Source organism: Camelus dromedarius, chromosome 24 (assembly GCF_036321535.1).
Source record: "Camelus dromedarius isolate mCamDro1 chromosome 24, mCamDro1.pat, whole genome shotgun sequence".
Taxonomy (NCBI): domain Eukaryota; kingdom Metazoa; phylum Chordata; class Mammalia; order Artiodactyla; family Camelidae; genus Camelus; species Camelus dromedarius.
In genome coordinates this window covers 14981196-15008119 of record NC_087459.1, presented here as the reverse complement: position 1 = coordinate 15008119, position 26924 = coordinate 14981196, and the positions used below count along the sequence as shown (strand labels likewise).

Here is a 26924-nt window from a genome sequence, read left to right as displayed (position 1 = left end):
ATTTACTTATTTTAACAGAGGTGCTGGGGAATTGAACCCAGGACCTCACACGTGCTAGGCGTGCACTCTACCACTGAGCTATACCCTCCCCCCTTCTCTGTGGCATTTTAACCTCTCCTAATGCCCAGTGGTTTCGCTTTAGCTGCCTGAGTGTGGAGAGTTCAGGGACGGAGACTGTTGACTGAGTTCGTTCTCACCTGCACAGGTTTTCAGACGGCTTCCCTGTTTCTGCCCGTAAGCGCGGGGGCAGACAGGACCATCGGGCTCTGCAGACAAGCGCCGTGTCCCAGGTGGGGTGGCTGGACAGGTGACTGCAGCCCGGCGCAGCAGGAGACAGGGTGGGGCGACCCTCTTGGGAAGACAAGCGGAGTAGTTTTAAATCAGGTCGCTGCTCCACCCCACTTTGTGGTTTATGGGTGCATATCACCTGTGTGTGGTGAGGTGAAGGGGTTACGTGGGACAGGGAGCGCTGGTGGCTTTTAATGTTATTATACAGTTGTGTGTTTATATGTATGTATAAACGTATATATAACACATATGTATGGATAATGCAAACATACAGGAGTAGAATCAAAAGTAAAAATCCCTAATTCCCTCTACTTAAAGGTAACTACTCTTGGAGGGGAGGGTACAGCTCAAGTGGTAGAGCACATGCTTAGCATGCGTGAGGTCCTGGGTTCAATCCCCAGTGCCTCCACTGAAAAATAAATAAATAAATAGACCTAGTTACCCTCCCGCCAAAAAAAAAAAAAAAAAAAAAAAAGTGCTAACTACTCTTAACAATTTATTGTAGCCTTTTTTCCAGGAATAGATGCACCTGTGTGCATGTCTGTGTGTGTGTGTATGTGCATGTACGTATATATGTGTATGTGTGTGTATATCTCCATTCTGTTGTTAACATCCAAAAATATATATACTTTCCTGCAGCTTGCTCTTTTCACATAATATATCTTGGACATTTTTTCATATTAGTGTATATATACATATATATTCATTCAACAAATATTTGTTGAGTACCTCTTGTGAGCCAGATGCCGTAGATACATCAGTGAACAAACCAGACAAAAATCCCAGTATCATCAGGTGAATACTTGAATATTGGAAGACAGGCAGTAAACAAAACAGGTGAATTATGCCTTGTGGAGATGATGTTGAGTGCTAAGGGGAAAACAGAAGCAGGGAAAGGTGATAGTGAGGGATGGGAGAGGGTTGCAGTTTTCTCAGAGGTGGTCAGGGAAGGCCTCTTGGAGAAGGTGAGCCAAGACCCGAAAGCAATCAGGAATGTGCCATATGGGTGTTTGGCATGGGGATACATTCCCCCTAAAGGGAACAGCAGGTGCAAAGTCTCGTCCATGAGAGAAAGAGCAAGGAGATCAGTGTGGCTGACGTGGAATGTAGCACCTAATTATTTTCCACGGCTGCTTGATACTCCATTAGGTCCACGAGTTGGAGAACAGTTTATTTAACTAGTCCCCCGTTGGTGACACTGGGGTTACCTCTGGCTTTGTGCAGTTGGGGACATTACTGGAGTGAGCCTGTGTCTCTGCTGATGTGCCTCCGGGTACCGTGAGCTGAAAACCCAGCAGCTGGATTGCTTGGTCAAAGCATATACATTTATTCATTTTTTTAGCTATTGTCAAAATTTGCAGTCCCCCCCAAAATGGCACAATTTTTACTCTTTTGTGTTTTCTCAAAGCATGCAATTAAAACAGATGACTTGGGTAAATGGGTTAGCCCCTCCGTGGCCCAGGGAGGCCCCAACTCCTGCACCCCTCCCCCGAAGGATCCTTGTAAGGATGAAATAAGCAAGGTTTGAAAATTACTAAGTGCCAAATAACTATGAGGTGATATTTTTAACCCCTCTTTTTTACCTTTAAAAAGCATGTTGATTTTAATTATGTATTATATAATAATTCAAACATATGGGGAAATACAGAAAAACAATCACAGGCAGTCATGGGCCCCCCTACCCAGATCTGCCTCAGATCCATTTTTCATTTCTTAGATGACATAAGCAAAGCAGTTCTACATTGGTTGCTGGCTTCAAAAACCTGGGGTGTGGCATTATTTCATTTTTAAGTGAAATGAGTAAAAAAGTAATCAATGGACTTCATCAGTATTTTTAAACTTTTGCTCTTCGAGAGGGGGAAATGTTAGAGCAAGGCACACCCTGAGAGGACCTTTTTGCAAAACATATCCAACAAAGGGCCTGTATCCAGAATATATAAAGAGCTTTTGTAACTCAATTACAAGACAAACAATCCACAACTCAGTAAAAGGTGGGGAAAAGATCTGAGCAGACACACTTCACAAGAAGATACACAGATGGCAAAGAAGCACATGAAAAGATGCTTTACTCCATGAGTCATCAGAAATGGAAAGTAAAACCACAATAAGATCCATTGCACACCCACTGGTACAGCTGAGTTTAAAGGACTGAAAATACCGAATGTTGGCAAGTATGTGGCGCAACTGGAACTCTCATACATTTCTGGTGGGGATGTAAGTTGCTGTAACCACTTTGAAAAACAGTATGCCATTGCCTTATAAAGTTAAACACACATTTATCGTACAAACCAGCAACTCTGCTCCTAGGTATTTACCCAAGAGAGATGAAAATATAAATCCACAAAATGCTCCTAGCAACATCATTTATAACAGCCAAAAAGTGGAAACAATCCAAATGTCCATCAACTTGTGAAGGGATAAACAAATTGCAGAACATCCATACATGAGACCTCTAGTCAGCAATAAAAAAGAATGAAATATTCTACACTGTATAGCACAGGGAAATATACACAAAATGTTATGATAACTCACAGAGAAAAAAATGTGACAATGAGTGTGTATATGTCCATGAATAACTGAAAAATTGGGCTGAACACTGGAATTTGACACAACATTGTAAAATGATTATAAATCAATAAAAAATGTTAAAAAAAAGAATGAAATATTAATACACATACACAGGGAAGAGTTTCACAAACATTATGCTACGTGAATGCAAATGACTACATACTATATGATTCGATTTTTATGAAATTCTAGTAAAGGTAAAACTATAGTTACAGAAAGCAGTAGATCAGTGATTGCCTCGGGCTAGGACCCACCTGGGTTGGGGAAGGGATGGAAGAGAAAGGGATAAGAGGGAACTTTTTTAGGGAGAGAGAACTATTCTGTGTCACGATCTTGCATCTGTATCTTGATTGTAGTGATAGTTACAAATTTATATACAATGATCAAGATTCATCCGATTGTATACTTAAAATGGATGGATTTTATTCTGTGTAAATAAGGTTTTTTAAATGAAAGAAGTGGATGTGGTTTTACTTTACAGTTCCCCAGTGACTCATGGTGTGGCTCACCTTTTCATGTGGAAGGAGAAAGGCATTTAAGGCAGGGGTACGCTCTGTGGTCGGTGGTCCAAAGGAGACTTGAACCTTTTGTTTGGTATTGTGAGTAGACAGATCATCAGGGTGTAAGACCCTCCAGTTCAGGCTCAGGACAGTGTTTCTGGCCGTGTGGTCTGGTCATTGTGGTCATCAGGATAACCTGGCAGGACCCACTGGGAGCTCCTCCCCATTTCTCCTGCTCACTCCTGAGTCCCTGATGGTTCACCAAGTCACCTTCCTGCTATAGGACCCAACAGCCCTGTGACCGGCCTTTGAGCTGAATGGTCACACAGACCTAGAAATTGATACTTCTGTGGTATAAAGAAACAAGTAAAGGCTATAAAATATAAAAGTAGGGCAAGTGAGCTATTTGTGTGTTTCTTTGTTTTTCAATCCCAGCGTTTTATTAAGAAACCTTTTAAAAATGTTGAAAGAATTGTTCAGTCAACATCCAGATTCCCACCCCCTAAGATTCTGCAGTGAACATTTTCTGCTTGCTTTATCACACGTCTGTCCATCTCTATTTATCTCTTGTTTCATTTTTTTCCCCATGCATTTCAAGGTCAGTTGTAGACATTAGTCCCATTCATTTGTTTTTTAAAGTTGACTTTTTCTTGCAGTGTAACATACATAATAGAAAAGTGCATAAATCCTAAGGATAAAATTCATGAAATTCTGTAAAATGAACACACCCATGTGACTGGCACCCAGATTAAGAAACAGAACATTCCCAGAAATTCCCTTGTGCCCTTTTCAGTTACTGTTCCCTCCCCCAGGGTAACCGCTGTCTTTCGCCTCTTTTTGCCCTTTAGTTAAATGGAATCATACCACTTCTTTCACTCAATGTTTTCCTTGTGAAATTTATTCATATAATTGTGTGTACTTACAGCTTTTCATCACATTTTTATATAGTCTTTTTGTGTGTGAGTGTACAGTTTATGTATCTATTCTAAAAGTAGGGTGATGCTTAAACACTCTAGAACGTGCCCATTCCAATCAGTGTCATTTCTTTCAAAGCACAGTTTGGGATGCTGCGTGTGCCAAAAGGGGTTAAGAGTGGGGACCCAGGAGGCCATCAGGGCCTGAGTTCAAGCCCCAGCTCTACCACTGTCAGGCTGGCTGGGTCCCAGCTGGGCCTCCGCCTGTCACGAGGATTTGACACCTTGTCTTGCACTAGAGACAAATGCTGCATTGACCCGCACTGTAGGTTAAGGAAGAGAGACTGTTGGGGAATAAGGAAAAATTATATAGGACAAAGGTCTGATTCATTAGATCGGTCTTGGGGCCTGAGAATTTGCATTTCTAATAGGTTCCAGGTGCTGCTGAGGCTGCTGGTCTGGGGACCATACTTTGAGTATCACTGGCTCTATATAGGTCAGGGATTGGCAAACCACTGCCCCTGGGCCAAATCTGGCCCACTCCTGTTTTCATAAATAAAGTTTTATTGGGACACAGCGAAAAGGAAAAAATGATCTGCTTTCTCTACTCACATTTCTGACACCAACGATGTGTGGGCTTTTTTTTTTCCCCCAGCTAATCCAATGGATATTTTGATCTGCTTTTAACAGGGTATCTAACCTGACCACACATGAGAATTATCTGGGGAACAATTGGAAAAACACTGGCCTCCGCTGCCCCAACCCCAGACCAAACAGAATCTCTTGGGGTGAAGCCCCAGCACTGGTATTTTTAAGTCTTCTGAGTGATTTTCATGTTTGTGGTATTTCTCCTTTATGTTCTAAATTATTTCTCAATTATTTTAGAAGACTGAGGGTGTCTTCTAAAGCTCCAACCGGTGTCTCATAACTAGCTCTGAAGACAGTTTGCAGTGAACATTTTCTCCCAAAGCAATGCCAGCATCTCTGTAACAAATGTACAAAGATGATACTCACTCAGATGTGTGAGTTTGGGTTGTTCATGTAAAAACAAGCACATTACATTATAGTCACACTTTTAAATGCTTCCTCCTAGATGGTGGGATTCACACACAGATCTGAAAGGGAGTCTTCAACTCGTATGTCGTTGCCATACATGCGGGCTCCACACGGCTCGGTTTCCACACAGAGGCGTAAAGAAGTGGTCCAGATGTGGTCCCAAGGAATTTTAAAACGCATTTCAATTTTGACTCCTGTCTCTTGCGAAGGGAGAGAGATATGGTTCATGAACCGTAGCAACACTCTCAGAAGCCCCTTCCCCTGCTCCCCAGTTTCCTCTCTCCCTGTGTTTGTTCTGGAATTTCTTCTCTCTTGCATCCCAAGTCCCAAACCCTGTCTAGCTCAGGGAGGTGACTTCTCTCCCTCCCTCTCCCCTCCCAGCTCTTTTTCCCTGCAGATATACAGAGCCTCTCTGGTGGTGGTGGGTTGGGTGTTAATGAAGGGAAACCCCAATACGCATGCTTTTCCTTGAGGCAAGGTTTCTTAACCTCAACATTTTAGGTCAGGTAATTCTTTGTTGGGGGGCTGCCCTACGCATTGTAGGGTGTTTAGCAGCATCCCTGGCCTCTACCCACTAGATACCGGTAGCAAACCGCCCCTCCCCCCCAAGTTGTGACAATCCAGATGTCTCCTGACATTGCCACATTTGGGGGCAGAATAGGCCCCTGCTGAGAACCACTGCGTTAAAGGAATCAGACTCTTTAAGCCAGCATTGCCTGCAGACCTGGGCAAAAGAGGCCTCTACCCTGGGCCTCATGCTTTAAATGGGGTGAAGGGTCCGAAGGCAGGGGGTCTAGAGAGTCAAGGAGGTGTGCCCACCTGGAGCCCACATCTCCCTTTCTAGATCACCTCTGAGTACTGGGGTTCCAGATTTTTTTCACCCACATGACCGAAGCCTGCTTAGGCGTTTCTCCAGGTCCTTCTTCAGGGAGGCAGGCCATGATGCCAGTGTGTGACCTCTAGGCCCAAGAAGATAATAATAGGACTCTCTTTGTAAATAGAGCTGTGCGGAATAAACAATTTATTGTATCAAAAGTGCATAGAGTGGGGCTGGCTCGTGATAAGCTCTCTGTAAGTGTTAGGTGTTAATATTATGCTTTTCACATCAGTAGTCCCTAAACATAAGATGACTTCCAAGTCTGCTGCTCACCTGAAGAAGCAGCCATCCATTCAGACGTTGGCGGTGAACCTGACCCTGCTGGACCCCAGAGAGATGGTGTGAAGGCCTCCAACGCGGCACCGTCGTGAGCGGGTTTCAGGACCGTTCTGAGTCTTGGCACCTCTTGCCTTGACGTCCTGACTTGAGGACCTGTTGTGTCTGTTTCTACTCCAGGTCGAAAAACATCACCCTTAAGTCGTAGGTGAAACGTCTTAGAACCGAAGAAATTGCATAGTTGAAAGGGGCTTAAAACCTGCATAAACCCACCCCTTGTGTAAATGGGGAAATCGAGGCCCAGGGGAGGGAGATGATCTCCCTTGTTTGAAACAGCTTCTAGGTTTTAGAGAGAAGAAGAAGAAAGAGGTATCTGCAGGCAATTCGTTCCAGGACCTGCCGTGGATACCAAAACCAGTGGATGCTCAAGTCCCTTAGATAAACTGGTGAGTCCAGTCAGCCCTCCATGTCCGCGGATGCGGGGGACCAACTGTAGTTTGAGGACGTTTTGCAAAAGTTGAAAGGATGGGTACCAGCTTTGTGGGGTGTGTCAGAGCTGGCCTTTGGGGAGGGGAGGTACAGGGACGTGTAGACTGCTTTGGGGCTTCTCCAAGGGCTGAGAGAACTCATGAACATCCTGATGAAGTGTGGGGATCCCTCCCAGGTGTGGAGTTTGGCAAAGTGTAGTGAAACAGCTATGGTGGGTTTTGGTAACTTAGTGCAGTTTTTTCAGAAATGGGGGAGCAGCTCGACCCCAGCACCCAAGAGGCGGGTTGCAGGGGACAGTGAGGAGGCGGGGTTCCCTGAGCTGGGGGCATCCCTGTGGGGGGGGGCTGTCAGGCTTGAAGCTGCGTGTGGGACATCCATCACCTTGTGAACCAAACATGCAGAATGGGGAGCTGCCAAGTCTGCTCCCGTTGGTAAAGATCGAGATTTCTTTTTCCTTTTAATTTGCAGTGTTTATCACACCCACACTCTAAGTCATCCAGCTTCCCTTCCAGAACCGTCTGCCTTGGCAAACTAAATTAGCAACCAAAAGAGTTAAGCTCTTGCAGGAAAGAACAGATTCATTTTTTACAGCAAATATCAATATGTGAAAGCCTCCACTTGCCCCTGACTCAGTCAGGGCACCTGGATGTTGACTGGAGCAGTGAGAGATCTCCCTGCACCTCTGTGGGCCTCAGTCTCCCCAGCTGTACAATGGGCCAGTGACAGCACTGCCTTAGAGCAGTGGTTCTCAATGGACGCAGCAGTGGGGTGGATTCTGTTTGGCAATATCTGGAGATACTCTGAGTGTCACAACTGAGAGAGGACTGCTGATGGCATCGAGTGGGCAGAGGCCAGAGGACATCCTGCAGTGCTCAGAGCAGCCCCCCAACACAGAATGATCTGGCCCAAAATGTCAGTAGTGCTGAGGGTGAGAAACCCCACTCTGGAGGGTTGATATGAAGATTACGTGAGTTAATCCACACGATGTGTTTAGCCCTGGGTCATACACATAGTAGGTGCTTAATAAAGCAGTATCTGTCTCCATGCTCCTTCAAAGCCTGATCCTTGAGCCCATGGGTACCTCTCATCGCGCTTCTGCTTTGCCAGTCGTGTTTCCCTAACCTGAGTTGCCATGGTGATTGGCACCACAGAAACAGATGGATGTGTTGGCGATTCTGGAGAGATAAATTTTCAGAAAGTGAAATACGCCAGGTGAGCCCATGCCCCGTCTGAGGATAGAGCTGGACTTTGATGACTCACCGGTCACACAAGGGGCGAGCCTCTGCGGCTATAGCCGTCGGGGGGCTTGAGGTCTGTCGAGTTTAGAGAGGTCTGTCGAGTTTAGAGAGGGACAGGTCACAGAGCACGTTCTGGGCACCGTGGGGGCTCAACTCTCACCCCTGTGGGAGGGCGCTAGAGGGGTTTTGGGGAGTACATTTTCTACTTGCTGAACGCTTTCCCTTTAAGTTTTATAAAAGGCTTTACCCTTTTAACTGTTTGCTAGGAAACAGTTTGTACTTCTTTTGACCCATTAATCAGGACATTAAACTTTCTTACTGATTCAGAATCATAATTAGGCAAATAAATGATCACACAGTGAATATCCCCGGGGCTATCTGAAGGAGAAAAGGACTGCTGGCCCCGTTCTCCTGGACTTGTTTAAGTTCTGGTATCTGTCCGGTAGTCGCAATCCACGACATTAACTCCCTCCAGATGGGGAAACCAGATGACCAAGCTTATCTGAATTATGTCTAAATCCAAATCCATATAGAATAAATAGGATCTAAGAGAAAACGTGAGGCTCCCTTGTCGTGGGTTTTGTGCACGGACTTTGGGACAGGTGTGCCTTTTGGCCGCTGTCCGGGCTGTACAGGTTGTTAGGGAGTTTCCGCCAGGCGATGGGGATAAATTGGAGAATGTACACTGTCCAGGCTTATACTAGCGACTGCAGTAAAAGGAGCACCCCCATCCCGGCCAGTGGGGATCTCGGGGGTGCCTTACAATGAAAATTCTAAATGTTATTGTTTCTAAAGAAGAGAAATCTAGTTACGAGGAATTTGCTTTCTTTACCAGTTTTCTGCCACAAGTATTTCGAGTTTTATCACCAGCTTGCTCAGTGACTTGCTCCCTTACCTGTGCAGTGGAGAGAGCGGGGTGTCTGGCCTCCTGTCTCCGAGCCCTGACATCACACTTTCTAGAGTTTACAGTGATGGCACCTCCTGACAGTCTTCCAGGCAACTATTATAATAGAAGTCCTTAGTTATAATTTGCATTTTAGACATTTGGTCTTTAAAAGACTGTTAAGATTGCCATAACTTTACCAAGTGATTTTCAAGTCCCGGAGCCTGCCAGTTCCCTCAGATGGCCATAGCAGCAACTGCTTCCTGTCGGAAAGGCTGAATCACTTAGGAGCGGCCACCTTGCAAGTACCGAATGATTCACCAAACCAGAGTACTTCGCGCATTGGGACCGGGAGCGTGGGAGACAAGACTCCTGTTCATCCTCCTTCCCCTCCTGGTGATTTAAACGTGGATTCTCTAATAGTGACTTATTTTTTCCTTTGTTTTCTTTCCAAAATAATAGGTACTTGTTGTAAGAAGTTCATACTATACAATTTATATAATAAGTACCGAACGTGAGAAGTTCTGTTTCCCCTCTCTAGAGAGAGCTACTCTCTGTCAGTGTGGTGAACATTCTTCCACGTGGTGTTTCCTATTCTATATATTAACATTTTTTTAAGCAAAAAGAGATTGTGTTTACATATGCTGTTTTGCAACTTGATTTTGTCTCCTAGCAATGTATCCTGGAGACTTTTCCATTCTGTATATATAGGTCTGTCCCATTTTTAACCATGGTGCTGGTTTCCATGGTGGTATTACATCAGAAATTATTTAATGAGTCCCCTCCAGTCTTAGTCAGGGTGCCTCCCAAAGCCGATGCTGAGACAATGGCTTGGGTGCAGACAGGCTACGAGGAAAGTGACCCAGGAAACACTGATAGGAGACTGCGGAGGTGAGACAGAAAGGGAGGCAGGCTGATCGAGGATGTTTGATGAGTGTTTGATGAGTCCCAGGACCTCCATCAGGTTCAGTGACTCTCTAGAAGGACTCACAGAACTCAGAAAAGCCGTTAGACTCATGGTTACAGTTCATGGTAGCAGAAGGATACAGACTCAAATCAGCAAAGGGAAGAGACGCAAAGAGCAGAGTCCAGGAGAGACCAGGTGCGAGTTTCCGGTGTGGACAGCGCTCAGTTTTCCCAGTGACACGTGGCCACACTCTCAGAGGATCTCCAACCAGGGAGGCTCACTCCAGCCTTGGAGTCTGGGATTTTGATTAAGGGCCAGTCATACAGGCATGTCCGAGTGTCCGAGTGGCTGACCCTAGTCTCCAGCCTTTTCAGAGGTCAGGTTGCTATTGAGTGGCCCAGGGCCCCACTGTAAGTCACACTGTCAGCACACACTGGCGTGTCCCAGGCAGAGAGCTGTGGGTGCTCCTGGCAGGATGCTAGCAAGAAAAGCTGCGGGTAGCCTCCAGGGTTGGCTGAGGGGGTGGGCAGGCTACCAACAGCCTCAGCCACACTTCCTCATGAAGCGTTTTTTATTATTTCCATTTTTCTTTCTCACAAAGGATGTTCTGGAGCAGGGGTTGTCAAACTTCTTTGTAAAGGGCCAAATAGTAAATATTTTCAGCTCTGCTGGCCACACGGTCTCTCTTGCAGCTACTCAGCTCTGCTGCTGTAGCACAGAAGCAGCTGCAGGCATTATGTAAACAAACAGGTTTGACTGGGTTCCAATAAAACTTTATTTATAAAAAGTAGGTACAGGTCAGATTTGTCTTGGAGGCTTTAGTTGGCCAGCCCTTGCTACCGAGGATATTCTTGTATGTGTGCTTGTATCCATTTGTGCAGATCATTCTATAGGACAGTTTCCTAGAAGAAGAATTGCTAGATCGTGAGTTATGACACTCTTAATATGAGTAGATATTGTGAACTTCCCTCAAAAGTTGAACCTACTTCCTCTTTCACCAACAATGCATGAGAATGCTTGAAATTTCCTTTCTTAGAACCACTTTCTAAGAAAGCAAGACCTATACTCATTTACTGTGATGTTTCTGCATTTCCATTCCTGAGCTTTGGAGAGGCAGAGGGAGATATAACATTTTGCCCCCCCCAGGGAAGAAAGCCAAGTGGTCTGAAATGGTCTTCTAATATCTTGCTTTAGATTCAAGGCCCACAGGGAAGGGGACTCTGGTAACTTGTTCTCATTTGGTGAAAATTAAACCTCACATTGCCCACTAGGTGTGGTTCAATAGTCTTGAATGTTAGCTATTCAAAAAAGGGTTTTTTTCAGATGCATCAGAGAACTTCTTAGCAACTTCCTTTATTAAGCAAAGATTTCACTCCTAATTTTTCTCTTCTGTAAGGGATTTTCATGTTAATAAGGCCTACCTACTACACACAGTGAACACTTCCAAATGTACAAAAAATATACACGGTCCAATTCTTGTTCACAGAGCTGACAGGTATGGGACATTCTTGATCGAGATGGCCCAGCAATTCACCTAGCCTAGTTCACTCTAGGTCTTTTTGGGTTTAAGACAATGGATGGGGGATTTGTTTTTGTTTTTTCCACTTTTCTTTTTTTCCCTTGTTTTTATCATTTGGAATTCTTGATGTGAAGCCCACAGGGGAGAACAGAGACTTGTTGGCGTTCGGCTTTGTTTGGGGCTGCATATTTTAGCTGGTTTATTTGATAATCGGCACTCCTCCTGGGATCCAGCCCGCCTGTGCTCTGCTCACGCTGGGTGAATCTGTGATAGTTCCTATTCTGCAGCCCTTCATTTATAACACAGACACAGCCTGCTTTCCCGTTAGCGAGGTGGCCCGCCTGGACTACCCACACACAGATATGGAGTTAGGCAGAACTTGGCTGGGAAGATAAATCAGGCCATCTCATTAGGCTTGAAAGACACAAATTAAGCTTGCATTGGAATGAACAGCCTTCCAAAGAGACATGCAGTGCGACAAGGGGAGAGGAAATTGCCGTAGCCCCTGTTGCCTGGAACAGAGGAAACATGAGATCTCTTTTATAAAAGATTAACAGAAATTGAAGATCAAAAGAGCAGCGTAACGTTTATCAAGCACTTACCAAGTGCTTGGCACTGTGTGCTGAAACCTTTTCACACACTGTCTCGCCGAAACCTCACAGTGACTTGTGAGGTACAGTACTGTTAAGGTTCCTATGTAACCAAGGAGGAAACTGAGGGTCAGAGGGGCTCCTTTGCTTGTGTCAGGGACAGAGCCAGGATTCATCCAGGATGTCTGGCCCACAGCTTAACCTGGTGGTTCTCATCTGGGATGAACTGACCCCCCAGGGATACTGGGCCGTTTGGAGACTTTGGGGTTGTGACAGTTGGGGAGGGGGCTGTCTGCCTGAGATGCTGCTGGACATCCCACAGTGCACAGGACACCCCAAAGATTATCCAGTCCCCAGCGTCAACATTTGTGCTGGGCTTGAGAACTGTTGGTTTAACCATTCAGCTGGACTCCAGTGATGGCTGGTGGTTCCACTATGACTGTCCAGTTGTAGTGCTGAGGGCAGTTTGTGGTGAGGCTGCGGGACATGAGTTAAAAAATTGCAGTGGAGGGACTCATGGGAGGGTGGTGAAGCCATCGGGGAATTCTCGTCATTAAAAGAAGTAGTGTCCTAAAAGCGAGGACCCTGCGTCTGCAGTCGAGGAGCGTGGAGACTAACGCCCTGCCTCCTGTTCTGTTCCCCTCCTTCCTCTCGCCGCCCCCCTCCCAACCACCCCTAGTGTTCGGCCACAACATGAAGAGCAGCAACGACTTCATTGGAAGGATCGTCATCGGCCAGTACTCGTCCGGCCCCTCCGAATCCAACCACTGGCGGCGGATGCTCAACGCACACCGCACGGCCGTGGAGCAGTGGCACAGCCTGCGGTCCCGGGCCGAGTGCGACCGCGTGTCCCCTGCCTCGCTGGAGGTGACCTGAGGGCGCAGGGACCGCAGCTTTCGTTTGTGAAATAAGGAAGAAAACTTAGGACAAAGAATATGCCATATACCTGCACATCCACACCTGCACACACACTCACCACCACACACACACACATCTCACACACACACACACACACACCCCCACCACCACCACCACCATCACCACCACCACCTCTCAGGACTGAGAGGAAGCTGACTATTGATCACAGACTGGCCGCGCTCCAGGAGGGAGGCCTGAGAACTTTCCAGAAGCCCCGTCCACATGTCACGAGCTGAGTGGGCTCTGCTGTGAGACTCATCGGCTGCACTTGCTCTTGTTGGTACCTGCCCCCCCCCAAAATGCACTTCCAGCCCTCAGGCCAGAGAAGGGCCTCCCCAGGGGGGCCAACTCCACGGAGACGAAGTTTTCCAAGAGTCCGGCCAGAGTTGGGAGGCCCGACCCTCACGCCCAAAACGCACACCCACTGGGTGACTTCTGAACGGGCTGCTAGTCCCTGGGGTTCTTCAGACCTGGTACCTTTCCCCCAAAGTGTAAGTATTCTGTCTTCTCTTTAGTGGACATGATGAATAGATTAGACTATTTGGAGAAACCAAATGGCAACAAAAAATATTCCAGTGTAAGAACCCTCTCCTGGCTTAACTGAATTCGTCCTTGTGTTAGCTTCTTCCTGGGGACTCCCTGTGGGTATGTATGTGAGTGTTCTCATACGTGCGCCCTCACAAGTGAGCACGGGTGTGCACCTGTGTGTCCCGTTGGAGAGCCAGGCGCTGGGCCAGGACCTCAGTCCTGAGCACCTCTTCTCTCTGCCTCTCCTGTCAGTGAAGTTTCACCCTGTGTCCTCCTATCTGTCAAGACCCCACCTTCAGTAACAGTAGAGAGTGTGTATGTCAAGTAAATAGAATATGATAGAGCAGAAGTAACATTTTTTGACCGAATCATGGTGATTGTGACACCTGCAAAGAACAGCTACATGGAGTAAAATGGCCACCACGCCCACGGCATCTCCATCCAAGATGATCTCCTTCCTCGTCACACTCTGAGGATCCCTGTGTTTGTGTGTGAAACAAAGTCATTTCTCCTGTGCAAAGGAGTTAGTGTAGTTAGAGTAGACTCTCTCTCTCTCTCCCCCTCTCTCTGTTGGCTGCTTCTGTATCTTTTCCCACAGCAGATTGTCTGGTATAATGGGGAGCTATTTACTGAAATTAAAGATTATTTATTTGTGCCATGCATTTGAGTTCTCTTCTTCTTCATAAACACGAGCATTGAGGGTAGGAGGATGTTTCAATTAGTACCACTGTGTAACAAACAATCCCTCCTGACAAACTTGAAGCACTGGTATTTTTTTTTTCACTTTTCAGTTTTATTAAGTAGAATTGTTACCATCTGACTGCACATATACAATATATTGCATGCAATTACATATATACAATATACTGCACATATTATTTTTAGTTTACGTATTTGTACTGATCATTATTTCTAAGAACAGTTTAGAGCTTTAGCTTTTTAAACTTACATAGTTCTCAAAGGAATAAAGCCAGCCACAAAATAAAAATCAAAGAGAATGCAGTAATCCAATCATAAAGGACAGTCAAATGGAAGCACTGGTGTTTTATATGCTCACAGATTTTATGGGTCAGGAATTCAGGCCAAGCACAGGGATGGACCTCAGCTGGAAGACTCGAGGGCCATGATGGGTATAAGCAGCCAGTCACACTGGACATTGTTGGTAAAGTTAGTGTGTGGCCTGGGAATGAAGAACAGTTGAAACCTTGAGGTATATTAATCTGATGACTGGAGAACCCGTGTAAAGAGAAGACAAGGATTTATGTTAGATTTCTTCAGTTTCAAGTAACAGAAAATTAATGCAAACTAGTTTAAGCAACAACAACAAAAAGCCTTAGCTTCAGGCATAGCTGGATCCAGGGGATCAAATGAGATCATCAGGACTTTGGTTATCCCTCTGTCTCCTGGACTGGCACTGCCCATTCAATGAGCAGCATGGTTACCAGCAGCTGAATAGCCCCAACTCCCAGCTTAAATTGTCACTTCCTGATTTTCCAAGACAGAAATAACAGCTCCTTCCTGTCCTCCCCACAAAATGCTTATATTTCTATCTAACTCTTGTAATAACAACTACCAGTTATTGAGGCCTTACTGTGTGCTAAGCCCAATACATGCACGATCTCGTCCAATTCTCACAACCACCTTTTGACAAAGGAGCTATTATTATCCCCATTTTCCAGATGAGAAAAGTAAGGCTATTTTTCTATAAAACTGTCCACTTGTTCAGGGAAGGGGCCGTGGCTACTTAGCTTTTCACTGGCCACGCCCAATAGAAAGAGCTTGACCCAGGTGAACTACCCATGAGCTGAGATGGCCTCTTCCCTTCTGGCCACATTGGGCACCGCAGGGTCCCCTCCTGCATCCCTCTGGTGCCTCTCGCTCTGGAGTGGAGGTGGCATGAAGGTCGAGGTGGGAAGGCAGGGAGGTTGGGTTAGGTTATGATTCTAAGGAGTGAATAGGAGATGATTTTCCTTCTCTATAAAGTGGCTTCCTCATCACGGTTGTACAGAGGACATGTATGAGAGAACAAACAGAATGAGAGGAGACATGTGGATGACCAGCATTCAGGACTAGAGATGAGGTCATATAGTGATTGGGGTCAGGGGCTTTGGGGCCCAGGAAGCCATGGTTCGAATCCCGGGCCCACCACTCCCTAACTGTGCCCTGGCTCAAGCCACAGAGCTTCTCTGAGCCTCAATTTCCTCATTATCTATTATTATTATTATTATTATTATTATTATTATTATTATTATTATTATCATCATCATCATCATCATCATCATCATCATCATCATCATATCCTGGGGATAAGGGGAACTAGATAGCAGTTTTAACGTAACGTCCTTTAAGCATATCTTAATATAGTATTTAAGTAAATGGTCTCATTTCTACATAATTATTGCACTGAACTGTCTTTTTTTTTAACTTTTTTTAATTGAATTATAGTCATTTTACAATGTTGTGTCAAATTTGAACTTTTTTTTTTTTAAGGTGTTTTAATAAGCTCAGGTAATCGAAGACCCCTTGAAGTACAGTCAGTTACAATGTGTCAATTTCTGGTGTACAGCACAGTATCCCAGTCATGCATATACATACATACATTCATTTCCATATTCGTTTTCATTAAAGGTTATTACAAGATATTGAACATAGTTCCCTGTCCTCATTATCTGAGAAGCAGAAGTTGAGGGGAGGGCTGGGGTGCAGATGGTTTTTTGGGGCGGTGGCCCCGGGAAGCATAAAGGACGGGAAAGTCAGGGGACAGAAAAAGGCAGCCTGAGGCTGCTGTGACTCTCTGGGCTCAGTCACGCTGGGGACACACAGAGAGCACACTTGAGAATGACTATTACGGGGAAGCTGGGCTCTCTAACCGCTCCCCCTGGTCTTCAGGGCCTGAGGGCTGCCCCTGGAGACACCGAGCATCTGGCACTTCAGGACTGTCCGGTGTGGGCTGAGCAAGTGTGGGTAGCACTGCGCATCGTGGGCAGAGGACGAGGTGCGTGTGCTCCATCTGGGGGGCCGTCCTGGCGCTTGGCTCAGCTCCCCGGCAACCTTGGGGGAACTCGGGGGGGGGGGGGCTGAGGGCCTCCAGGCAGGGCATCCCTAGCATCTGCGTCCCTCCTTTGCAGTGATAAGAGGGCTGACTGAGCACCGTGTTAAGGGCTGAGCATCTCATTTAGTCTGCGTGCACCAACCCGTGAGGAAGCCAAGGTTTCACAAGGTGACATGAGCAGGGGAGCCAGAACGCCAGCCTGTGCCCAGCTGACTCTGGAGCCTGGTGTGGGCTGAATCCGGTCTCCCCCAAATTTATGTCTGGAAGCCTTAACCCAGCACCTCAGCATGTGACAATTTGGAGACATGGTCCTTAGAAGTAATTAAGGTTAAATGAAGTCATTAGGGGCACCCTAATCCGATAAGGCTGGTCCTTATAAAAGGGGAATTGAGGGCACAGAGACAGACGTGCACAGGGGGAAGAGTGCACCTGAGAGCCCAGGAGAGAGGCGTGCAGACCCAGGCCACGGAGGGATCCTTCCCTCACAGCCCTCGGAAGGAGCCACCTCGGCCAACACCTTGATTTCGGGCTCCCCGCCTCCAGAACTGGGAGGTAATGAAGCTGTCATTAAGCCCCCAGGCTGTGGTCCTTGCTTACAGCAGCCCTCACACGCTTACTCAGAGCTGGTGTGGCTGACGGCTCTGCTGGGCTGTCTCATCTGAAAACAGGATGACAGTTCTTACCCCGCGTACGGTCATAGGTGATGTGAGGATTCGCTGGGCTACTGCCTGTAAAATCTTAACACACAGCGCTTGATAATTATTCCTACCGGGCACACATCAGGCCATGATTGCTAGCTGACGAGAGGGAGCGGCAGACGCACAGATGTCAGAGCCGTCCCCGTGTCCAAGGATAGCTTGTCAGGAGATGAGGGACATACATTGAAAGGTGGAGGAATGACTTGGTTTCTATAGAAACCTGGGCCCCCAGGTGCCCTGTGTGGGCTACCTACCCAGCTTAATTAGCATCCTCCACCTCCTCAGCTAGGAAGTGGATAAGGAGATGCATGGACCACCTACACACCCTCTTTGAGATGCAGGGACCTGAGTTCAAAGGAAGGAGGTCGGGTAGCAGCCTGGGTGTAAAGTTTTCAATCTGCATCTATTTTCCCAGGGCCCCTCCTGTGTCCTCTTATCCCGGGGACTCCAGAGCCCTTCAGGACTCCAGTCCACCCCCTGGGACTTGACAAAGACTACGACCTCTGCCCAGCCCTGCACAGATGTGATAGGTCCCAGGGCGCCAGGAACAGCAATTTGGGGCACTGATATTTCACTCTCAGAAAGCTGGGAATCACTGCAGGGAATCAGGAAGAATTCCTTTTTTTTCTGGGTGGCCTGCCTTCCACTGCCAGTGGGATACCTTTCCCTTTTCATATTCAAAAATACCATTTAAAAATAGTTCAGGAATGAGCACCACTAAATAAAAATTTAAAACTTCTGCCTAGAAGAAAGACGGGAAGACATTGCCCTGAAGGTTGCAGGGGTTATCTTTTGGGAAGTTGTTTTGCTACTCAATTTTACAACTTCCTATTCAGCATTTTTGAAGGTTCCATAGTGATCTAAGGGTCATTAATATGTGTTGACCCTTTATGTGTCAGGTACTGTTTTAAACATTTGTATGAGGGAATTATTGATTTGTTCCCATTTTTCAGATGAGGAAACTGAGGCTAAGAGGAATTAAATAATCAAAGGGATTAGAATTCTGGCAGCGAGTCTGGAATTTGAACATGGATATGTTTGAATTGAAAGGCATGAAATGAACTAGCCTCTACTGTCCCTTTGATAATGGTGGTGAGAGGCAGGGAACTTTGTTTTACTTACTGTTAAGTAAACGACAATTTTTAAAAAAGCTAAGAAACTAAAGGAGATGATAGGTAGATAGACAGATGGGCAGATGATAGGTGTGAATGTGTGTACATGGAGGCAAGAAGGTAAAATCTGTAAGAAAGCCAGAAAATATACACAGGATAGTGTTACAAAGAGATCTCTAATGCCTCCAATGACAGCAAAGACCATATCTGTTAGGTGAATACACTGTCTACTTTCTGGCCAGTAAACCTGAGGGCTAGAGCAAGGGATGGCAAATTAGGGCACATAGGCCAAATCCAGCCCACTGCTTGTTTTTGTAAATAAAGTTTTATTGGAAGCCAGCCAGGCCCATTCTTGAAGTCTTTGGCAGAGTTGAGTAGTTATGACAGAAACCACGTGGCCTGCAAAGTCTAAAATTCTTATTATCTGGCTCTTTACAGAAAAAAATTAAGTTGCCATTATGTAGGATGAGGAAGGGTAGAGATCTAAGATACAGCATGGTGATTATAGTTAATAATAGTGCACTGAATGGTGGACATTTGCTAAGATAGTGGACAGCAGGTGCTCTTAGCACACAAGAAAGGTGACCCTGTGAGGAGATAGTATGTTGATTAGTTTGACTATAGTGTCATTGTGCTGTATATATATATATAAAATCATTATGTTGTACCCCTTAAATACATAAAATTTTTCTTTAAAAATAGCATTTAAAAAAAAAGTTTGCCTACCCCTGTCTAGAGCAACACTTCATGGTATTAATGTACGTCTGTCCCGCTGAAGAATCTAGTCAAAATGCAGATTCTGATTCAGCGGATCTGGGAGGGGCCTGAGATGCTGCCTTTCTAACGAGCTCTCGAGGAGATGCTGATGCTCCGGGTCCACGGACCACACACCTGGGACTGAGCATGCAACAAATATATCATATGTTTTCATCCAGAAAGGGGAATGAACCAATTTACCAAAACCTCCAGCCACCACATACTACACTCGCAACACAGATCATTTAGGATGTTTATTTGTCAAATCAAAGGAGCCTCCACCTTCCAAAAAGCTTTCCAGTGGCCTGTGTCTGACTACCTCCTTCTCCAGCTGGTACGTTCACCCAGAGGATGTTTGATTTCCATGACATCAGGAGCCTCCGAAGGAGCGCCAGTGTACCAGATGATGGGGAGTGGGGAGAAAGCCTCCAAACTTTCTTCCATGTTTATATTTTGTATCAACTTTTTAAAAAAGTCAATTTGGGGGAGGGCTGTTTTATAACACACGACATATTAGTACAGTAAGTTATGCGTGCACATCACTTATATAATAAACGTATGTCGTTCATAAATAAACGTGCGTGCACTGGCGGGCGCACCAGCAGAAAGCTTTGAGACAAGGGGTAGACAGTAGGCGGGCTGCAGGCTGAAACTGGGCCTGGGCTGTGCTCGTAGCCTGAGTCAGGCATTGGCAGGCTTTCAGCCCCAGGCGGGCAGGCAAAGCCCGCTGTGTGGGCACGAGTTAAGTCACTCCGCGCAGGCACGGCACCAGCTGTTCCAGAGAGAAAGCAAGTGACTGGGACACGTTCGAGCCCGGTGAATGCCAGCCACACAAAGTGTCAGGGCACCTGGCTGAGCATTTGGGGAAAGGAAGTGGAGAGTGCAGGGAAAGCCGGGAAAAGGCTTGCACTGGATCGTTGATCATCATAGCAAAATTTGCCGTCATGTATTAAACACCTACTACTTGCCAGCTTCTATGCTGTTAGGGACAAATTATTACATTTCATCTTTGCGAGTAGGTACTGTCGTTAAGCCCCTATTTTATGAAGGAGGACCCTGAGGCTCAGAGAGGCAGAGTGACTTGTTTGAGGATACATGAAGTGGGGAGAGAAGACTCGATTTTTAGAGATTCATTCATAAATACAATGAGAGTCCAATGAAACACCTATGGAATTTTAATCATTTAAGTCTGAACAAACTGCATGCTAGAACTGTACACTAATGGTAACATTTGCTTCTCTGTGTTGGGAGCTTACTCTGTGTCGAGAACCTTCAACCGGCACCTCATTTAATCTCCAAGAGACTCCGGAGGAGACAACCGACCTGCCCTTGCTCCTCTGCTGCGGGGAATCCAGGGCGCTCAGAGCCAGACGGGCCGGGGGTGGGGGGTGGGGTGGGGGGAACAGGCTGAGCCGCAGAGCACAGGCCCCGCCTCAAGGGGGCGCCCTTTCTCAGCTCCACACAATTGTTCCCACGTTCAAACGAGGCCTACGTCTCGTCAGATCTTCAGACTGTCAACAGAAGGCAGAAATCTGGACTTATACTTAAAATCTCCTGCTTCTATACCCTGACGACAAGGTTTTAGAAATTTTAAAACTCATCATGGACCTAACAAACCACATCCACGGGTGATGTGGCTTTGGCCCAGGAGACCTCGGCCCTCGATTCCGACCTGTATTTTTATCTCCTGGTACTGCTTCCTCTCGGGGCGCCGAGATGCTGGGCTGTGAGCGCCGTTAGTGTCCCATCTTACAGTCTCAAGGGAAGCAAGCCCGCACCCAAGGCCACTGGGTGTCTCGAAGCAGGGCTGTGCTTTCTCTTGGTTCTCGGAAGGGGGCTGGCCTGGGGCAGCTTTCTTGCTGTCACTCTGAGCTGACTGCAACCTTGCAGAGAGGAGGGAGGAGGGAGGGGAGGGGAGGAGACTGGGGTCTACCCAGTCGGCCGGCCGGAGCTCCCAGCTCCCGGCAGGAGACCCATCCCGGACCGGACCCAGCTCCCGCGGCAGCGCCTCTCTCCTCCGCGCAGGCTAAGGGGTGGCTTATCTCCGGGCCCAGGATGCAGAGGTGGGGGCTGTGGGCCGCGGCCATCCTGACCCTCCTCCCTGCACAGGCCTTTCCGCAAACGGACATCAGTATTAGCCCAGGTGAGCACGGGCCCGGGCCAGGAGCAGGGGGGAGAGGGGGACACCTCCCAGACACTTGAGTTGTCAGTGAGGCCTGGCTGCCTGGGCTGCAGGCCTGTCTGACCCCAGGAGTGTGGGGGGCGGGGCAAGCTGAACCTCCTGACAGCCCCCCCAACTCCTCTCCCTCCAGCTCCTGCGCATTGTTCTAGGGCCAGACTCGAAGAGCCCTGGTTTTAAACCCCAACTTTGCATCTTAAAAGCTGTGTGGCCTGGCACAGGTTTCTCTGAGCCGGAGCTCCCTTTGGAAAAAGGTGGTCACAATGGCATCCTTTGGGGCTACTGTGAAGGGAGATGAGATAACGTGGGGAAAGTGTTTCACAGACAGTGCCAGGCACCCTAGGAAGATCTGACAATGGTGCTTTTGTTAGAGATAAGGAAACTGAGGCACAAAGAGCTGAGTTTCTAACAGGAGTCATCTAACTCCAGAGAGCATGCTCTGAAGCTGGAGCACAGAGGCTTGGGCAACTGGGTGCCTCTACTTCCTGGAGTACACTGCTCCCCCACCCCACCCCTCCACACACCTCCCCAGTCTGGATCATAGAGTCATATCCTAGAGTGCCCCACCATGGACAATCTAGCCCAATCCCCACCCTTCCTTTATGGTCACAGAGCCAGCTGCATGCTTCCAGAATGTCCCTTAGTATATGAGGACTCATTGCCAGGTGTGCTATATATTCTTCCCTCCAGACTGTGAGGAACTTGAGGGCACAGACCTCAAGCCAAATAGGCACCCAGGAAACACTGAATTACTTGCTTAGTTATGTTGGTCTTAGTCAGCTCTAGCTGCTATAACAAAATACCATAGAGTGGGAGGCTTAAACCACAGAAATTTATTTCCCACAGTTCTAAAGCCTGGGAACGCCAAGATTAAGGTGTTGACCAATTCAGATCCTGGTGAGAGCTCTTTTCCTGACTTTCAGGCAGCCATGGAGAGAGAGAGAGAGAGCACTCTGGTCTCTCCTCCCCTCATAAGGGCACTAACCCCATCATGGGGATCCACCCTCATGACATCATCTAACCCTAATTTCCTCCCAAAGCCCCACCTCCAAGTGCTATCACACTGGGGGAGGTTGGGCTTCAACATATGGATTTGGGGGGAGAGACACAAATATTCAGTCTGTAACAGTTAAATTTGGTGTTTAATATATTTGTCTTACAAATAAGAAAACCAAGACCAGGAAAAGATGTTTTCTGGAGGCACTGTAGTGCTTAGGAATTTCTAAGTCTATCAGACCCGAGTCTCATCCTGACACTGCCACTCAACAGTTGTGAGAGCAAGTGACAACCTCTTTGAGCCTCAGTTTCTGCATCTATAAAATGGGGATGATACAGATACCCCTCCTAGTTTGGTTTTGACAGCTATACCAACCATGCAATGAATGGCTGCTGTTACAAGCAATGTAAGAAATCACCCACTGCCGTCTCCTTTGTATAGTGCGACCATGAGAGCAGCCTGGAGAAGGGAAAGCGATGCTCAGGCACAAGAAGCCTGGTCCACCAGCTCTGCACACTGGAGCCGGGGCTCACTGGGGAGGAGGGCGGTCTGGGAGTGGGATGTGCGGACCAGGAGGCAGCAGGAAGCAAAGGCGATGAAGGTGACTGAGCCTTCCCGATGGCCACCTTCCCAGATGCTGGGAGACACTTCCTCCCAACCCCCTGGGACATCTGGGGCCCAGTAGTGGCACAGGGTGGGGGCAGATGTGGCCCCCAGAGCCTCCCCCTCCTCTCCCAGCTGGCTCCCAAGGCTGATCTGGGCAGCAGGCAGCAGGGTAATGCGTTTGTGGGCGTCTGGATTGGGGCCAGGGGAACAAGCAGCCAGATTGAGTGGGAAGGTGAAAATTTATGCTTTTAAAAAGAGAGTGGGGAAAAAATGAGCCCTGAACTCTGCTGGTGTGTCCTCTTTCCTTAACAAGCTCAGAGCTTCCAAAGGCTTTGACTTCCACCCCAGCTGGGAGACCTTGGGGGCCTTTGGTGCTGCTAATTGAAGTAAAAGACCATGTAGTTTGGCCTCCTGGTTTCCAGAGCAACAGGCTCCTCTGTGCACCCCTTCCACCCCCTCCCCAGCACCTGCAGCCTCATCCCTCTCTCAGATTCCCAGCCAGGCTGAACCAACTGCAATTCTCCAAATGCTCCTCCTCTCTCATACCTCTGGGCCTTTGCACATGCTGTGCCCACCACGTGGAAGTCTTTTTCTGTCTTCTTCATCTTTCAGGTCTCAGTAGGGGTCTCACATCACCTCCTCCAGGAAGCATCCTAGATCTCCAAATCTGGGTTATGTGCCACTTTTAGGTGCTCCTGTGGCAACACCCTGTATTTTCCCCATCCGGAAGGGAAATCTGGTGTCCTGTTGAAATCACCAGTGGGCATCCTGAAGGCAAGGTTGGGGTGGCCACCAGTTCAACTGAGGGGAAAAAAGGGGCAAACAAATGGCCAGTTTCCAAAATAATTTGGGAGTTGCTTCCTCAAGGTTTTGCCTGAATGACACAAGTCCATATTAATTGCATATTAAGCACATTTTTATTTCTGTGCTTATTTTTTTTAATGTCAGTCCCCATAGACTGTAAAGTTCATGAAGTCAGAGGTCACCTCTGCCTAGTTTGCCACAGTATCTCCAGCATACAGCCAACTGCCTGAGACCAAGTAGTTGCTCAAATAAGACTTGTTGAATGAATAAGGGAATGAAGAAGGACCAGACTATTAAGACTGAGACAAAAGGAAATGGGCTTAATTGCAGCAGGAATCTCCAAATTAGATCTGGAGCCATACAGCCTGGCTGCAAAATCCAGCTCTGCCATTTAGAGGCTGTGTGACCTTGGGCAAATTACTCAACCTCTCTGTGCTTTGGTTTCTTCATCTGTGAAATGGCAGTGATCATGGTACCTACCTCATAGGATGTGTGAAGACTAAACGAATTGATGTGTACAAAGCACCTGACACAGTGCCTGGCTCAGATGGAAGCTCAGTAGGGTTGGCCCTGGTTGATATGTTGCCATCACTCCCTGACTATCAAGCCATAAAGCTACAGAAATCCCTTCACAAGACACAGATGAGCAAGGGCTACTTTGGAGTCCAGGTTGATGAAAGGCCTCAGGGATCCTTCTAATCCCAGTTTCTAAAATCCCAGAGATAAAGGAGGTGAGGGGATAGCAGGCAGGTGGAGTTCACGATCATCCCAGTGCAAACGGGAGGCTCCTTTTTGCCTCTCAGGTCCTCCCAATTAAAGGCCTTTGCCTGCCCAGGTGGAAAGGGGAGTAATTGAGCAGTGACCTGTCACAGCCCCATTTTCTGGTATGCTTCACCCCAGGCATCCATAACCACCACTGCTCAGTGGAGAAAATCAAAGGAACCAGGGGTGCGGAGGAGGGTGGGAGGGTGGGGGCTGAGACTCTGCATTGCTAACGAGCTCCCTAGTGATGCTGATGCTGCTCTTCACATCAGTCATTGTGCTAAATAATCTGGAAAGCCAGGCTCAGTCAACCGCCTTCAGTGCTCAGAGAAGTCCAGGCGCACCATGTTAGAGTCAAGAGACACCAGTTTGGAGGCATCACGACACATGGGTGGTGCACACACCTTTCTCAATGCTGTCTCCCAAAGGGGCAACTGACCCAAAGAAACAGTGTTTGATTCCTTAGCATGCGTTTAATCATTCAAAACTAGTTATTGCGCACCTACTATGTGCCAAGCACTGTGGAGAGGGATGGTCGCAGCAGACATTGACCAAGGGGAGGCCAGACTGAACAAGAATTTACTGGGATGTGTAAATGGTGGGTTCGAGGGCTCCTGGATCTCTTAGAGAGGCTCCTACCTTGTCTTCTCTAAAGAAGCCTCCATGCGGCTGAGACTCAAAGAGGAAAGACAAATTGGCTAAAGATAGGCAGGGAAGACCTGGATACACGTTTGAGAGACCACAAGAGTTGGAGCAAATCTGCAGCATGTTGTGAGTGACGGGGGATAAGCGGCAGAAGCAGGAAGGAGCCTCTTACCCCAGGGTAAAGGGGATGCCTGGAGGGCTTCCGAGAGATGAGATCAGGGTGTTGGAAGGATCCTTCTGGATTTGGAGTTGACATAAGGCATGAAAAACAGCCAAGAGGCAGTTGACAAGGTCTTTGTGAAAGATGACAGGGGCAGGAAGAATGTTGAAGGAAAAGAAAGAGAAGGGAAAGAGAGAGACAGGGACAGACAGAGAGAGAGACAAAGAGAGAGAGAAATGGAAAGAGAGAGAGGGAGGAAGAAGAGAAAGAAGGAAAGAAAGAGAAAGGAATTGGAGAGGTGCTAGGAGATGGAATAGACAAGACTTAAAAAGAGCAGAGGTAAAGGTGATTTGGGGCAAACATCCAACACTGCTAGACAATCCTGGCCATTCCAGCCAATTCTTGTCAGTTTTGTCTAATTAAACATATGTGTATTGTGTGTGTGTATACACATCTCTGTGCATTTCCCTGAGGAAAGAAAGTTGCTTTAGTCTAGACAGCTATCCTGTAATATTTGATATCAAATAAAACACAAAAGTATTGGAAATATAATGGGTCCTAGGCTGGATCTGGAAACAGAAAAAAAAAAAACAAACCATAAAATCTGAACAAAGCCTGTAGTTTAGGGAAGAGTATGTCCCCATATTAATTTCTTAGTTGTGACAAGTGTACCGTGGCAATGTAAGATGGTGACACTGGGGGAAACTGGGTGAAGGGTATTCAGGGACTCTATAATATTTTTGCAGCTTTTGTGTAAATTTAAATTTTTTCCAAAATAAGAATGTTTTCTTTCAAGTGAAGGAAAAGAAAAAGACAGTGTATACTTCCAGATCAGACCTTATAGTAAATCAGAGAACAGAAAATGTCTCCACTATAGACATCCAGAAATGCAGACAAACTTTTACAAACATCCTTTGAAAGTCAAGCTGTGCTTCCAAGACAGTGAGAAGGGCCCCCAGGGCCCAGAAACAAAGAGATCAAAACTAAAACAGCAGGCGCATGCGCGGCAGAGCCCTGGGAGCGCTGTCCGTCTCCCTAATAGATGCTCCGGCTTCCCGTGCAAGCGGGCTAGGAAGTGACGTCAGAGCAATTTGAAGCAGGGACCTGAGACTGACACCCTGTCATAGAGCAGAGACCCCTGCAGAATCCCACATTTTGGGAAATTATACACCAGGTGGGAAGGGAATCCTCCCTTTGTCGGAGAGATGACAAAATTTGTCCTCTTCATCCCAAACTCAGGGAAGAAAAGCAAGACTTCCTGTCTGCAGCATCCTTTGGTGAAGTCTGTACCGTTAAATTTAAACACAGTGTTCTAGCAATGCCCAGGTGCTTTTAAGCTGCGGATTTATGGTAGTAATACATTTTAACTCTAAAAATGAGAGAAATAACCGAAACTCTACTTTTCATCAGTGTGTGGCTTAACTTTTGTTAACGAAACTACAGGTAGGCTGAGAAGTGTGGATATTTGCTGTGATGTTTTGTGTTGCTGTACTGCGGGGTTATTTTACATTTTTTGGAGTTCCGCTTCCGTCTAGGGCAGAGATTCTATTGACATCTTGGGTTAGAAAACCCTTTGTTGTGGGCGCCGTCCTGGTCATGATA

At 47.0% G+C, this 26924-nt stretch overlaps 1 protein-coding gene across 4 annotated transcripts in view; it reads left to right on the top strand.

Annotated features, from left to right (window-relative positions):
* Positions 1-26924, top strand: part of SYT17 (synaptotagmin 17) — a 94966-nt gene that overhangs the window by 57452 nt on the left and 10590 nt on the right. The window contains exon 8 of one of the 4 annotated variants that reach the window (XM_031433145.2): positions 12785-14213. The exons of the other annotated variants lie outside the window; for them this stretch is intronic. Within the exon in view, the coding sequence (XP_031289005.2) occupies positions 12785-12981 (197 nt within the window). The 3' untranslated portion in view covers positions 12982-14213. Of the gene's footprint in view, positions 1-12784; positions 14214-26924 lie in introns of those variants that run through there. 4 annotated transcript variants of the gene reach the window in all.